Here is a 16,974-nt window from a genome sequence, read left to right on the forward strand (position 1 = left end):
ACATTGGCAATACATGGAATGCTAGGAGATTACCCCGTTCAGATGTTTAATCCCAACAACTATATCGTCCCTTGACATACTCCGCACATGAACATACACAAGGTGAAGATTGACTTCACAGTCCGTTCGTGAACCTACTCAAAACCGAGTCTAGTCTCATACTCAGATCTTTCACGGCCAAGTTCAGTTACCGTTACGCAGTAGGATCTGGGCACGAGACTAGACTGAGTCTGCAATCCGCGATAAATAAATGTTCACGGCTTTGCCGTTGAGATCATAATCTCAGAGAGTAGAATTCCAACTTTATCCCTAAAACTTTTTCTTCCATCCCTCTTCTCCTGTAGAACGCTGCACCTTCCTTTCTGTGATTGAAAACATTGAATGGGGTAATTTAAGCATTGTGGTCAGAAGTTTTAAGTTTCAAATTTCATGTCTAAATTCCTCTGTTGTGATGTGGATCGCGACATTTCGACTGCATAGTGCTAGTCTTTATCAGGCGATAAGGTCGACGGGCTTCGGGTCTTGCATTGCAGAGTGCTTCGCAGTGGCTGGCATTCCACAGCTGTGATTAGCGCGTTTCGATTCTCGATGTTGGTGCGTTGTTTTCTCGGCAGTCTCCTGTTGTACAGCTCTCCTGTTGTTGTGTTTTTTGATCGTGGCCATCCATGCTTTAGGAATTTCTATTCCACTGTCCCTGTTGATGCTGTTAGGTTAAAGTCGTATGTGAAGAGCCTCTTTGACCCTGCGAGTGTACCAGTTAGGATCACAATCAATAAACTTAAACTCATTCCAAAGCAGCTTGTGTCCGGTGTTGTGGGCGTGCTCTGAAACGACGGAGGTCTGGGTATGGGCTCGTCGGATTCTCTTTCGTGCTCCTTTAATCTGTCATGTATTGGTCTTCCAGTCTCACCGATGTAAACTTTTCCGCATTCACAGGAAATCCTGTACACTAAGCCGTCTTATTTGGCCGGATCAACAGCGTCTTTCGCTCAAGTCGTCGTAGTTTCCGACTTGAAGACAGTGCGTACGCACTGAAATTGTAATTAGCCAACTTTCACAATTTTTGTAAAAGAAAAATCACCCCTTGGATATATCCAATCTTATCCAACTTTTATATTAATTTTTCTCGTTGCCAAGTAATAATCTCCGCGAACATGTTTCTCAAAACATTCATAATGTTAATCTCATTTTAGTTTTATTGGATTGTAACTCGGAATTTTCAAAGATTTAGAAAGCCTGACCTACATGAAAAAACCAACAACTCGAGGAAATGGTATTTTAGAAAAGAGTCCGATGTGCGGGATTCAGTTTAACCAGTTATCTTAGTGTTGTACTTCAATTTTAAGATTTATAGATAAATACTAGACTTCATTGAAAAAACAATACATAGCAGCTCAGGGCTCAATTGCGTACCATTGAAATGTAAATGATAAAATTACTAAATATATAATAATGCTATATAATATAGTACTATAGCTATTAAGTTCGAAAAGCCACCTACAAGATCTAAAATTAATTTATACCGTATTTGTATTAAAGCCCGTGACTTAATAATAAAACTATTTCTTACACGTTTCGTGTTTATTTTAGGAATGTCAAAACTGCGTGTTCGTCGAAGCGAATATTTGTAAGCCTGATGTGAAGGCGGCAATATGCCCGTAACCTATGATCTGAGTCACTTAGGATGTCATTGAAAAGCGTGGCACAAATATCACTGTGATGGACGCTCAGCGGCGCTATCTCCATGTGACTAAGAGCTTCATCGTAACTGAGGCCAGGGCACATGATTTTTAAAGCCCTCTTCTGGACTCGCTCTTGTTCATTAATTAAATACTTTGGGAGTGAATAATAATACACAGCGATCGTATAATCTAAAACTGATCTTACACACGTGATTTAAAATAACCCTAAGTCATTGCAGGGAACCTTGGCCCTTTTTAGCCGAGCTAAAAAGTATAGCCTTTTGGCTGCCTTTTTGATAACATCATTTACATGGGTGTTTCATGACAGATCACTTGTGATTGTTATTCCTATAGCTAGCAACTTTGCACTATCAAAGAGCTCTAACTCTTTGCCATGTACCCTAATTGGTTCAAATATTGCCTTATTTCTCGAAAAAGAGATTCGAAGCTCTTTGCATTTCTCATTATTGAGCTGGACTCTGTTAGCCAGAGACCACTGACTACCTTATTAGCAATAATTTGGACACTACTAACCCCGCCCTTTCCGACAACTTCAGCAGTGTCGTCTACATATTTCCAGACACGCGCGCCATCAATTACGAGGTCGTTTATCATAACCACAAACAACCAAGGCCCTAATTTCGTCCCCTGAGGGACTCCTGATGGGACTGAGCCCCACTCAGAGAGGCATCCCACAACCAGTTTGATTCTTTGGAACCGGTTACTTAGAAAATCAGTAATCCAGTTGATTACAATAATCCAATTGATTACATTAATAGGAAGATCTAGTTTACTTAATTTATCGATTAGAATAGCATGATCTATCAGATCGAAAGCCTTTCTATAATCAAAAAGGATCGTTCTAACAGTAGATCCGCTGCCGTCAGTTCCTGTCATCCACTCATGAATCATGCTGAGCAAGGCGATAGTGGTGGAGGACTTTGGGACAGCTCCGTACTGGTTAGTACCCAGTACTTTCATCACAGCTGGCTTGAGATGATCAGTTACAACAAAATCCTCCGCAACCTTTGGACAGACATGGTGTCAGAGAGATGGGTCTCAAATCTTTCTTCAGATTTCGCACAGGTGTTTTCTTCGGAAGAGGGGCGACATCAGCATATTTCCAGGAACTGGGCAGTCGTTGTTCACTGAAGGAGGCATTCAGGATGGTTTTTACCGGGAAGGCGACCGAGCTAGCAAACTCTCTAAGTAGCCAGTTTGGAAGACCATCGGGTCCAGTAGCCTTTGCGGGATTGAACTTCGACAACAATTTGTAGGTTCTCTCTTCAGCTACCTCTAGGAATTCCGGACAATCCTCCAGCGGCAAAGGAGTCAGCGGACTGGTCGATCGGTATTCTTATAGCGGCTCAAGCAATGCCTTGTTAATGGTGTTAGCAATTTCCTCCGCAGTTCGATCTTGGATCTCTTCGACATCCAATTTACATAGCAGGTCGCAACTGCGAGACTGCATTCCACTTCAGTCGCTTAACTTCTTTCCACCAGGCTTTGGGATGTTCACCTTTCATTTGCTGCACTCTAGACTCGTAATAGTTAGCCCTAAATACTTTTCTCTCACGATTGACAGCATTTCTGTAGCACTTAAACTGGATGGAAGTTGCTCCGCTTTTAAAAAAGTACTCCTGTCTTTTCTGAATCAGCGACTTTAGTTTCTGGGACATCCAAGGGACGTCAGATGGAATTGCGCGGATCTTTCTCAAAGGCATGAGTAGATCGAGACCAGTACTAATCACTTGTTGAAAAGTGGTCAACGAATCTTCACAACTCTGAAGAGAATTGAATAATAGAGGCCAGTCCAGGGCACACAAATATCGTCTCATTGCTGCTTTACGGCTAGCTCTGGAGTCACGCTTATAAAAGACTTTCCTAGTGTTTAAGTTCTCGGTTCTTACATTGGGCGAGGCCATGATTGTATTGTGGTCAGACAACCCGAAAAGTGGAAAAATTTCGGGAGAAACATAATAATCGTTCAAATTATTCAATACAAAATCGAGAATTACGTCCTTGCAAGTCGGAGATTTGACAATTTGCTTTAGTCGGAAATGTTTCTTGATTCTTGTAACGTCCAAACGATTGAAATCGCCAGCAACCATGAAGCCGCAGTTCGGGAACTTTGACTCTGCCAGAGCAATTGATTGGAATAGATGATCTCGAACAGAATTATCTTCTCAGCTGGGTGGGTGATAAACGACACCAGCAATTAAGCAGGAAAAACCCCTCGGTAAACGAGTAGGTCTCAGATGGAGTCAAACAATTTCATGATCTTGGCAACTCGTAAGTTCATGGAGGACCTTGTACTTGATATCACAATCTTTGATGTAAACGCACACACCACCATGATTGTTGACAACTCTGTCCCTACGTATGATAGTAAATCCAGGGATCGTATATGTGCACGATCCTTCGCAGTAAAGCACTATTTAAGCAATAGTGAAAATCAGACCTGAAAAAAATTCAGGCCTGTACGGGATTCGAACCACTGACCTCTGCGATACTAGTGCAGCGCTCTACCAATTGAGCTAACAAGCCAACTGGAAGCAGGCCATCAAATTAATTCGACATAAACCCGTAGATGATAAATCTACGGGTTTATGTCGAATTAATATGACCGCAGTTCATATATATGTATTTCATATATATTTGTTGTTTGATTTATCATCTACGGGTTTATGTCGGATTAATTTGATGGCCTGCTCCCAGTTGGCTTGTTAGCTCAATTGGTAGAGCGCTGCACTAGTATCGCAGAGGTCAGTGGTTCGAATCCCGTATAGGCCTGAATTTTTTTCAGGTCTGATTTTCACTATTGCTTAAATAGTGCTTTACTGCGAAGGATCGTGCACATATACGTTTCATAACCGCAGTTCATATATATGTATTTCATATATATTTGTTGTTTGATTTATCATCTACGGGTTTATGTCGGATTAATTTGATGGCCTGCTCCCAGTTTGCTTGTTAGCTCAATTGGTAGAGCGCTGCACTAGTATCGCAGAGGTCAGTGGTTCGAATCCCGTACAGGCCTGAATTTTTTTCAGGTCTGATTTTCACTATTGCTTAAATAGTGCTTTACTGCGAAGGATCGTGCACATATACGTTTCATAACCGCAGTTCATATATATGTATTTCATATATATTTGTTGTTTAAATCCAGGGATGTTGATAACGCTTTCTGGAATCGATTTTTTAAGGCAAGTTTCAGTAATGAAGGCTAAACAGATCTTGTTGCGATGAATAAACTCCTGAACTTTATCCATCTTTGGTACTAGAGACACTACATTTCCAAGCATCAGTTTGGGAACGTACATGGAGGTGACAAACTGAATATTTAATAAGTCGGCTTCTTGAGATGAAGGAATATGTAAATCACTATCGTTCTTCTCAAACTCGGTAGGCTGACAATAATTCGATTCGACAGAGTTCAGCTCTTCCTCGACCAGCTGAATAGATGAAGGCAAGTTGCTTTTCTTGCGGCCAGCACGGCAACCACGGCGCGTAGGCTTGAATCTCGCAATACCCAGATCACATAATTTACGCCATAAGCCACGGTATAGTAGTTTTCCATCATGCAGGGGTAAAATGGCTCTAATCATTCGCCCTGAATAACTAAATGCCATTTAAGATCTCGTATATAGCTTTAACACTAAGGAAATATCAAGATATAAATTGATAAAAAAGGTTGAAAGATAAAAGGTAAAAAAAATTGCCGAGCGAGGTGCGAGTGCAGCCGCAAGGCGCGCAAGGCGCTCAAGGCCACGTCATTCAATTTATAAGTTTAAGAGTCATACTACAGTCATATTAATGAGGGCGGGAAGTGCAGCTCTTTTCCACAGAGAGTTCCGAGCTGGTCAACCGTGTAAAAAGAAGAAAGTAGAATCTAAGACGTGAATCAGAATTCAAAGACACGAGTCAGTATAGAAGAAGTTACTCTTTCCTTTAAACATATTCCCATACAAGTCCGCTTTTATATTGACTGGCTGTTTGTTCTAACCATCCCTACTGCGGCAATTTGAACTCCGTTGTCTCTCTCTATGAAATTCTCTATGAATTTCATATATTCGTTGTGTTTGATTTATCATCTTACGTGTTTATGTCGGACTAATTTGACGACCTGCTCCTAGTTGGCTTGTTAGCCCAATTGGTAGAGCGCTGCACTATCGCAGAGGTCGGTGGTTCGAATCCCGTATAGGCCTGAATTTTTTCAGGTCTGATTTTCACTATTGCTTAAATAGTGCTCCGTTTACTGCGAGGATCGTGCACAAATACGTTCCGTTGTCTCTGTCAATGCAGACAATTTTAGTTATTTTCAAGTTTATGGCTTCTTTCCCTCTTGGAACTATATTACTGGAGGATCAAAACATTCACCATGTTGAAAACAGCCGTATTATTTTGCAACGGGGGGGGGGGGGTGGACCGTTGATTGCTTTGGCCCTGGCTCAACATACTTAACGAACAACCACCTCACGCTCTGTTAAATGCGCCTTCGTTTGCTTCTAAAACAAGCGCAGCCTCCTAAAGTCTCCTAATTCTTAAGCACTTTGTACTAGCACACTTCTAAATTAACACGAATGTTTTGCTTATCATTGGTGTGCAACCCTGGTAACCTTAGAGGCTCGAAAATCATTTCCCTTTTTTCATTTTTAAGTGAAATAACCGCAGGAATCTTTTTCGCCGTCTCAGTTACCTTTCCGATTTCACAAACCATGATTATGGGGACTTCAAAGGGGATTTTTCGTTTATTCCTGACTATTTTGGCAATAGGCACTGTCCTATGCAGCATCCAATTGCTTCTTCCCTTTTATCCAGCTCTCCTCTCCTGGCCCCGGCCTCTATCTTCTGAATCGACATCAAAAAGGGATCATGAATTGGACGTGTCAATTCAATGGATCACGTCAGCACCTCCATTTGCTTCCGCTAATCTCAAAAAAGATGTAACTCCAATAATCAAACACAAGACAACGCTGATTACAAACAGAGCTTGTTCCAAATATTATTATCTCATCATACTCGTTTCAACTGCTACCGGACACTGGCAACGAAGAAATCTTATTCGCAAGACTTGGGCCTTCGATAGAGACTCTTTGTCACTATGGACGACAGTTTTTCTTGTCGGTCAGAGCAGAATACAAGCTGAGTCTGTTGCATTGTTAAAGGAAGATAAAGTGCATGGAGACCTTGTGCGAGCAAACTACTATGATCATTACTGGAATCAGACCTTCAAGATACAAATGGGCTTCGAGTGGGCATCCAAGTATTGCAAGTTTGCGTTTCTTTTAAAGACAGACGATGATGTGTTTGTGAATGTTCCGAGAATTATCTCCTTTTTGAGAAACCCCACTACACCGAAAGAAAATCTTTACGCGGGCCGTCATAGAAGGACCCCTTTGATTCAGAGACGGGGTAAATGGAAAATAACCCGTGAAGAATATAACGGTACGTTCTATCCAGCCTTCTGTCCCGGATTTGGATTCATTTTATCTGGTGATGTTATCCTTTCATTTGTCGAAGCATTTTCATTAGTGCCTCACTTCAGATTTGACGATGTATACGTGGGTATGCTAGCGAATCACATTGGGATAAAAATTACTAACAACGAGGGCTTTGAATTCAGTGAAAAGCCACCTCGATGTAGACCAAACAACGGCACATTAGTAATGCATGGAATACTAGGAGATTGCCTCGTCAAGATGTTTAATCGAACCAGCTATGTGGGATATGTGTAAAATGTATAAAAAACAAACAACTCGAAGAAATATGTTATTAGAGCAAAGTGTGATGTGTATTTTTCAGTTGAACGTATCATCTAGGTCTTACTTTAATGTTAAATTTTACAAGTTTAAGAGTAAGACTACAGTGATATTCTTGAATGAGGGCGGGAAGAGCACCGAGCTTGTTGCCAGAGAGAGTTCTAAGCTGGTCAACAATGTGAGTAGTAGTAATTAAGTATTACCATATTAGGGGCAAGATTACTGAATTGGGATTGGTCAAGACAGAGGGCATTTTTTCTTAATTTTTGTAATTGCCCCGGAAAAATTACCTGAAAATCATTGGCTGAAAATCGCTTAGCAACGGCTGCTAAGGTAAAGAAATTTCTGTTTGTTATTGTAACAATGGCGTCCCGTTTTGCGCGAGATCAGTAAGAAAACATTTTGCCCCTTACATTATAAACAAGTAATCACCTGGTTCCTCGTAGAATTAATTAAGGATTAATATCACTTGTGTTTTCGGAAGTTGCAGAAATTGCCCTGGTCGCTGCGCGACTCGGGCAATTTCAGCAACTTCCGAAAACACAAGTGATATTAATCCTTAATTTTACTCGGCCCCATGCGATTACCTATACAAATCGAAGACATTATGTAGAAGCTGAAGACACGAGTATATGGGGTATAAATCACGCTTTTCTTTGAACATATTCCCTCGGGTCCGATTCGTTATTGACTGGCTGTTTATGAGACCATCCACGCTTAGGAAATTTCAGTTCTGCTCTCTTTTTCAAAGTACACAATCCGAGTCAATTTTGAAGTAGATGGCTTCTTTCCCTCTTAAATTTTTATCATATAGATACTGATGAAATACCAGGATTTTTCCTTTTACTAAAAAATCATATCTTCTTCGCGTGCAGTGAAGATACAATTTTTATCTTTCAAGTGTGAGAATATTGGTGTCGCCATGGTTATTAACATTTTTTCTCTTCTTTATTAGAATTTTGACTTATTGGAACAGAAAATATAAGCATTATTGTCTTTATTTCTCCTTTATAAGTTTATATCCGAGTTTCATAACATTTTTGTGACAGGCATTTTGCGATTGGTGACCACTTTAATTGCACTATTTTGCTGTTTCGAAAATGAATAAAAAACGGTTGTTTTTTACGTGGAAATTTTATCAGTATTCCATACAAGTCCGCATTTGTATTGACTGGCTGTTTGTTGTAATCATTCCTGCTGCGGCAGTTTCAACTTTGTTGTCTCTGTCAATGTAAACAGTTTGATTTAATTTTCAAGTGGATGGCTTCTTTCCCCCATTAAAGCCTTCCTATGTTTTTTCTCAACATACTTAACAACCACCTCACGCTCTGTTATAAGTATCTTTTTGCTTCAACACACTTTTAAATTATCACGAATGTTTTGCTCATCGTTGGTGAGTAACACTGGTAAACTTAGCACTCGAAAATCATTTCCTTTTTTTCATTCTTCAGTGAAATAGCCGCAACGAACTTTTTCGCTGTCTGTTGCCCATGCGCTTTCACGGGTGATGATTATGGGGACTTCAAAATGGATTTTTTTGTTTCTTCTTCATTATTTTGGCAATCGCCACGGTCCTATGCATCATCTAATTCCTTCTTTCCTTTTATCCAGCTCTACTCTCCCCGGCCTCTATCTTTTGAAACTACATCAAAATGGGATCATGAATTGGACGAGTCAATTCAATGGATCACGTCAGCACCTCCATTTACATCCACCATCTCAAAAAAGGTGAAACTCCAATAATCAACTGAAACGCGAGACAACACTGATTACAAACAGAGCTTGTTCCAAATATTACTATCTTATCATACTCGTTTCAACAGCTCTCGGACACTGTAAATGAAGAGATCTTATTCGCAAGACTTGGGCCTTCGATAGAGACTGTTTGTCACGATGGACGACAGTTTTTCTAGTCGCTCAAAGCAGAGGTCGAAATAATCGCTTTTTCTTTTATTGGACATGATTGAAGTTAGACATTTTACCTAACGTTCACAAAAAGAAAAATTTTAAAATCTCAAGCTTCCGACTTATTTAGGAAAACGTATTTTTAAATAAAAGTTAATAAATCAGGAGAGTGTCATAATCTGGTAAAGGGGCAAACCCCCTGGGGAGTATTCGCGGCTCTTTCATGGTATTTGCATATTTTGTTTACAGCGCGCACTTAACAAAATTCACACGTGAAAGTTCTCTGCTTTGTGGAAGGTGTTTTCTTATGGATAAAAAAACAGAAATCGAAGGCTAAACTTCAGAATAGAGAGGAGTTCCTGGGCAAAGAAAAAGAAAAATCACGCCCAAAGAAGAAAAAAAGGCGCCATTTTGTCAGGAGAAAAAAAAATCAGTGCTGGCACTCCTCCCCACGTTGGCGTCTAAATTAAGAACAAAGAAGTCGCCATCAAATTTACCTTTGTCGCACATAAGATTAAAAACGAAGTTTCCTTTTAATAAGCAAGTACCGGCCTTGATACAATATATTGGCAGTCGCCTTGAATCGTATGAAATCATAAATAAACCTAGCCGAGGAACTAATTTCAGCGATAAGGGTATTACATAATCTGTCTGTCGATTCGCTGTTTTGCTTTTCAGCAGTTTCTCCAGCTTTCCCTTTTTCGCCGCGGGTCTTTTCTTTGCCAATTTTTTTCCATTACTCAACTTTCAACAGAGCGAGATATAAAAAAAAAAAAACGTGACGCCAGGAGGTCCCGTCTTCCCATTGTTTCGCGGTTTCAGGAGGCGAGATTAGGGACTTTAAGCAGTCAGGACGGCAACGCCACGGAAGACGTCGATCAAAAAAATGAGTTTCTACTTTTAGTTAGAATTTCGAAAACGGCTGGATGTGCGTACCGTCTCATAGGGCGCCAGACCTCAAACTCAGCATAACGCATAAAAGTAGCGTTGAGTTCCAAATGTAAATTGAAATAACTTGCCGCCGCGGTTTAGCTTCACAGACGACGCAAATTTTGGTGATTTCACGTTGTTGTTTTGCAAAGGACGGCTAAGAAATGTACAAAGTTTGAAAATGCACGTGCTGGGTTATTGTTCTGCCAATTAGATCTATTGTTTTTCCAAGTTCTCGTTGCCGTAGCTGTGGTGGTTTGCTTAAAGTCCCTAATCTACTGGTGTGGCGCTGGTTGTTTACAAACCTTTAGGTGCTAAAATCTTGCATTTGATTTTGAGAGGAATACACCTACTTTGAGCGAATTTATAGGGTGTGTAGATTTGACTGATTTTCGTGAAATTAGGCCAAAACATTTCAGAGATAATGACGAACGAAAGAGTGTCAGGAAATTTTGATATTTGAAATATTTTTCAGGTTGTGTCCATTTACGAACACACGTTTTGCATATTTTACGCTACTCTAACTTTAGATTCGCATATCTAGACAACCAACTGTGCAGTCATTTTGCTCGTGCTGTGGAATCCGATACCCGATAAATTCAATAAAAGGATCCCCGGTCGTTTCACGCCTTACCGGCTTCTGATACTTCCTAAATGAACAAAATTCCTAAAAAATATATTTTGTATCGTAAACTATATTTATAAGCTTTCTTTTGATTTATAGTTTGTTAGGGTTTTCTTGAAACTAGCGCGCGCACGAATTTTTTTCCCGAAGGATACCCGTGAAGGTGGGAAATAACCTGAAAGTTTTATTGCTGGAGGGTCATGATCATGAAACTTTTCACCTGTAAACAAACAGACGTGTTATTTTGAGGGTGGAGAGAGAGGCGAAAGGGGTAGAGAGGAGCTATGAAGACACTTTGAAAGAGCTATTGCCTCCGGTCGATGATCGATTTGGCACGGGCGCAACATACTAAATGTATCATCACCATCATTTTGATTTAGTAATGCAACTTACAAAGATTATTGGCAGCCAGTGAAGCTGATGTGGACCTACGATTAACTAATAAAATGTGAAGTAACAAAGTTAACAAAATAATTTTAAAAAATTACCCTAAGCTATTTGAATTTACAACGGGCCATAAGCCTCCCGGTTAGCTCAATGGATAGAGCGCTAGACTGTTGTGCGGGAGGTAGAGGGTTCGAGCCCCGGCCGCACCAACACTCAGGGTCTTAAAATAATTGAGAAGAATATGCTACCTTTCTATAACATCAAGAAATGATTAGATATTCTAGTCTTCTCGGATAGAGACGAATAAATGAAGGTCCCGTCTCCCGCAGGGTTAGGGGCAGGAGACGTTAATTTCCCACGCACGAGATTACCGTGTGATGGATGTCCTCCCCTGGAGTGCGATGGGTGGGTAACAGGACCCCCGTTGATACCGGTGTTTACTGCACTGAAGGGGCTATCCTGTATGAATATAGATGTCTACTTCTAGTGATAAAAATTTCAAGCTGAAACTTGGGTACAATATAACAATACATGAAAATATACAAATAGAAACTGTGGTGCTGCGTCGGTGAGCGTCACAAGGTAATTGAGGTTTTATCGACTGAGTTGATAATGTAAATTGGCCACCGCAAAGAGTTTCAAAGCTGACGTTTCGAGCGTTGGTCCTTCGTCATTCACTCTGACGAAGGGCAAAGGCTCGAAACGTCAGCCTTTAAATTCTATATTGAACATATAACTAACTCACACATTACACATGCGCGAGGGCATGCGTGATAAGGGTCAGTTTTGGCCAGCCGTGTGGCTATTCCCTTTGCAAGCGAAAGAAAGTTGAAATAATTCTGAAGTGGATGGCTTCTTTACCCATTAGGTTGTATTGCTGGAGGATGAAAACCATTCACCTTGTTGCAAAGAGATGTATTCTTTTGCAAGGTGGGGGACCCGGCACAGGCCATGATTATGAGGACTTCAAAAGGGATTTTTCGTTTCTTCTTCATTATTTTGGCAATTGGCACGGTCGTATGCAGCATTCAATTCCTTCTTTCCTTTTATCCAGCTCTCCTCTCCTGGCCCCGGCCTCTATCTTCTGAATCGACATCAAAATGGGATCATGAATTGGACGTCTCAATTCAAAGGATCGTGTCGGCACTTCCATTTACATCCGCCAATCTCAAAAGAGGTGTAACTCCAATAATCAAACACAAGACAACGCTGATTACAAACAGAGCTTGTTCCGAATATTACTATCTCATCATACTCGTTTCAACTGCTACCGGACACTGGCAACGAAGAAATCTTATTCGCAAGACTTGGGCCTTCGATAGACTCTTTGTCGCGATGGACGACAGTTTTTCTTGTCGCTCAGAGCAGAATACAATCTGAGTCTGTTGCATTGTTAAAAGAAGATAAAGCGCATGGAGACCTTGTGCGAGCAAACTACTATGATCATTACTGGAATGAGACCTTCAAGATTCAAATGGGCTTCGAGTGGGCATCCAAGTATTGCAATTTCGCATTTCTTTTAAAGACAGACGATGACGTGTTTGTGTATGTTCCGAGAGTTATCTCCTTCTTGAGAGACCGCACTACACCGAAAGAAAATCTTTACGCGGGCCGTTATTATACGGGAGCCCTTGGGTTCTGAGACAGGGTAAATGGAAGATAACCCGTGAAGAATATAATGTTACATTCTATCCAGACTACTGTCCCGGATTTGGATTCATTTTATCCCGTGATGTTGTCGTGTCATTTGTTGAAGCTTTTCCATCGGTGCCTCACTTCAGAGTGGACGATGTATATGTGGGTATGCTAGCGAAACACATTGGAATAAAAATTACTAAAAACGAGGGCTTTTAATTAAGAAAAGATTTACCTCGATGTATATCAAACAACAGCACATTGGTATTACATGGAATACTTGGAGATTGTCTCGTTAAGATGTTTAATTACGCCAGCTATGTGCGATATGAATGAAACATATCAAGAAGCAAACCAATCGGTTTTAGAGCTGGCAGAGTCGGATGTGGGTTTTTCAGTTTAATCTGTTATCTAACTGTTACTTCAGTGTTGAAATTAAAAAGTTTAAATGTCAGACTACAGTCAGAGCGAGGGCGGGAAGAGCAGCTTGTTTCCAGAGAGAGTTCTAAGCGGTTCAACAATGTGAGTAGTAATAAGTAAGTAAAATTGAAGACACGAGTATATAGGGAATAAATCACGCTTTTCTTTGAACATATTACCTCAGGTCCGATTCATTACTGACTGGCTGTTTATGAGACGATTCGCTTTTCGTGAATTTCAAGTCTGCTTTCTCTGTCAGTGGTTCGAATCCCGTACAGGGCTGATTTTTTTCAGGTCTGATTTTCGCTATTGCTTAAACAGCGCTATCTACTGCGAGGATCGTGCATCATATGTATCTAATACCGCAGTACAAAATATATGAACTTCATATATTTCATTGTATTTCATTCATCACTTTCACGGGTTTATTACGAATCAACTTAACGGCCTGCTCCCAGTTGGCTTGTTAGCTCAATTGGCAGAGCGCTGCACTAGTATCGCAGAGGTCAGTGGTTCGAATCCCGTACAGGGCTGATTTTTTTCAGGTCTGATTTTCGCTATTGCTTAAATAGCGCTATCCACTGCGAGGATCGTGCATCATATGTTTCTCTGTCAATGTAGACAATTTAATTAATTTTCAAGTAGATGGCTTCTTTCCCTCTTAAGCTTACTTCCCACCTTCAGAGGTCGAAAAAAATCGTTTTTTCTTTTATTGGACTAGATTGAAGTTAGACATTTTACCTAAGGTTTTAAAATCTCAAGCGTCATAATCTCGTAAAGGGGCAAACCCCCTGGGGAATATTCACGGCTCTTTCATAGTACTTGCATATTTTGTTTACAGCGAGCACTTGACAAAATTCACACGTGAAAGTTCTCTGCCTAGTGGAAAGTCTTTCCTCAGGGATAAAAAACGGAAATTAAAATTAGAGAGGAGTTCCTGAGCAAAGAAAAAGAAGAAAGAAAAGGTACCATTTTGTCAGGAAAAGAAAACCGGTCCTGGCACCTCTCCACGCTGGCATCCAAATTACGAACAAAGAAGTCGCCATCAGATTTACCTTTGTCGCACATAAGGTTAAAAACGAAGTTCCTTTCAATAAGCTAGTACCGGCCCATCCTCGGAGACCCAGGGGCTGTGAGTCGATTTCAAGTTAGGGCGGAAGAGCCCCTGAGGACATTGTCTTTGGTTCCAAATGGTCGCAGTCGTTCTGGCATCTGACTGGTGCTAGAAAACCTTTGTGTTTTTCTGGCCAATCAGAGTGAAGTGTGTTTAGAGTCCTTCAGTGTGTTTTACAGTCAAACTAAGTGAAGAGTACCCCTGAGGATTACATTAATGACTTGATTATTTGAATATTGAACCCGCTAATCGTTTCAGGAGCGCAATAATGGATTGATTATTTGAATATTGAACCCGATAGCCGTATTCGTTTTGAAAAGGCGCGGATTATTGTTCAAATGAGAAGTCCATTTTTGATTGGATTATGCGAACACGTGATGATAGATCGGAACTATTTCAACATGGCGTCAGACACGGGAGAAAGGTAAGTGCGGGTGTTGTGTAGAACTTATTGTAAATGCTGTAAATGGAATATTATCGAGAGCTTTTTTCGCCTATTTACATCTTGACGAACTTGTAGAAATTCTTGTGCGTATTCATGGTCGAAAAAAATAGTTTACGGGCGAAGCCATCGCAAGCCAGACTTTTTTCATTTCGTTATTATTTGCGATCGACTGTTTTCGCAGTGTTTTTACAGTGCAGTTTGTTCATTTTCAGGATTCCTCGTCAAATAGAGCAATCTTATTGGACTTCAGAAATGGACTTCTACTTTGAACAATGATCCGCGCCTTTTCAAAACGGATACGGCTATCGGATGCAATATTCAAATAATCAATCCATTATTACATTCGTGAAACGGCTTGCGGGTTCAATAATCAAATAATCAATTCATTATTGCATTCTTGAAACGACTGGCGGGTTCAGTATCCAATTGATCAATTCATTAATGTAATCTTGAGGGGTACGCTTCACTTAGTTTGACTGTAACACGGACCGACTAAAAGAAGCTCACTTGCTCGCCATGTTTGTTTGAGCCGTGCGACGAAGCTTTGCTCGAGGTGAAAAGTTTCAGTCTCAGCACACAATCTGAGAGAAATCGATCAGATTGTCCGCGAAAATCTTACCGGAAATTACACTGAATACTTTCGCAGGTGTCACAAGAGAACGTGTTTAAAAGTTTGTGAGGTTCATATAAAACATAATGGTTGCAGGCGTTAATGTGTCGCTTTAAACGTTAGACGATAGGCTTAAATATTTCTAGTTTTTTTGTATAATTTGCTGACTGAAACTTTGCCAATCCCGTTAAGTTATTTCGTCGCACGCACTACGCAGGTATGTCGAGCAACTGGCGCTTACGCAGCTTTCTGTGCACGCTCGGCCAAAATCTAATCTAATCTTCACTTGAAAAAAAAGAAAAGCTAAGCGTGGAAACTTTTGTTTATTAGATGTGAGTAGATGACCCTGTACTAAGCTGACATTTACAATAAAGCAAACCCGCCCTTTCCATCCAATATTTCTTGGTCTTTGGTTTTGTTTTCCCCAATGAAAGCAGCATCGATTCCCAATGATCAAAGGTATTTAACTTGGTCTTCAACAATCGACAAAAGAGGTGAAATGACAATGACTAAGGGACTAGAAGAGAATCCGTGGCCTTTCGAGCTCAAGAATTTGAACACTCTAGGTAGCAGTTGAAAGATTAAGCTCTTTCCAAACCCCTTCGGTAACTGTCCGAAAACATCTCTCCTTCCCACGATGTTCTCGATAATAAGTTTTTGTTCAGATTTTAATAGGCTAACCGGAAACACAGCTAAGCTTTCTCTGAGCGCTTGTTGGAGGTCGTCCACGAACTTAACGTTCTCTGCAACCTTGGCTATATTGTGAAAGACTTCACTACAAAGCGAAGATTAGATTTTGGCGCGCACAGAAAGCTACGTAAGCGTAAGGGCTTACCAGGTAATTTGCGAAAGAAAACGAAACGAAACGAAATGAAACAAGGTTCGCAGACAATTTCCTTAGGCGCTCTGCTCCCGAATATTGTCTTGCTAGATAAAGCAAAGACAGGCTTACAGACGCGACAAGAAATTATTCCCTCCGTGCGAAAACTGTTCCCGCTAGATGCCTTGTTTCGCAAAATACCAATAACGGCCAGCTTATGGTATTTTGCGAAACGAGACGAAACAAGGTTCGCAGCCAATTTTTTAGGCGCTCTGCTCCCGAATATTGTCTTGCTAGATAAAGCAAAGACAGGCTTACAGATAATATGATAAGCCAATTACAAGAGAGCTGTTATAGAATTTTTCTCTTCTTCATTAGAATTTTGACCTTTTGGAACAGAAAATATAAGTTATTGCCTTTATTTCTCCTTTATAACTTTATATCCGATCTTCATAAAATTTTTGTGACCGGCATTTTACGATAGGTGACCACTTTAATTGCTCTATTTTGCTGTTTCGAAAATGAATAAAAAAAGTTGTGTTTTATGTCGAAATTTTATCAGTATCTATAAAATAAACACAAGTTTACAGCACTCGAAAATAAAATTCGTATGCCCGCGCGGCCATTTAATATCCTCAT

The 16,974-nt window shown here is 40.4% G+C and overlaps 2 protein-coding genes and 2 pseudogenes across 4 annotated transcripts in view; 3 read left to right on the forward strand and 1 right to left on the reverse strand.

The window, feature by feature from the left end:
- LOC111324507 (E3 ubiquitin-protein ligase rnf213-alpha) overlaps positions 1 to 16,974 on the forward strand; it is a 166,675-nt gene that overhangs the window by 100,529 nt on the left and 49,172 nt on the right. The gene's annotated exons all lie outside the window — the stretch shown is intronic.
- Positions 2,571 to 5,510, reverse strand: LOC148733411 (uncharacterized; annotated as a pseudogene).
- LOC148733412 (beta-1,3-galactosyltransferase 5-like) lies at positions 6,406 to 8,569 on the forward strand. Its single transcript, XM_088757414.1, has one exon. The coding sequence runs from the start codon at positions 6,407 to 6,409 to the stop codon at positions 7,418 to 7,420; it is 1,014 nt and encodes a 337-aa protein (XP_088613540.1). The 5' UTR covers position 6,406; the 3' UTR covers positions 7,421 to 8,569.
- Positions 12,249 to 13,145, forward strand: LOC111344925 (beta-1,3-galactosyltransferase 5-like; annotated as a pseudogene).

Source organism: Stylophora pistillata, chromosome 4, assembly GCF_964205215.1.
Source record: "Stylophora pistillata chromosome 4, jaStyPist1.2, whole genome shotgun sequence".
In the NCBI taxonomy this organism is placed as follows: Eukaryota; Metazoa; Cnidaria; class Anthozoa; order Scleractinia; family Pocilloporidae; genus Stylophora; species Stylophora pistillata.

What these genes read in the sequence shown, in the direction of transcription:
- LOC148733412 (XM_088757414.1), top strand. Translation starts at nt 6,407, where the DNA reads ATGGGGACTTCAAAGGGGATTTTTCGTTTATTCCTGACTATTTTGGCA.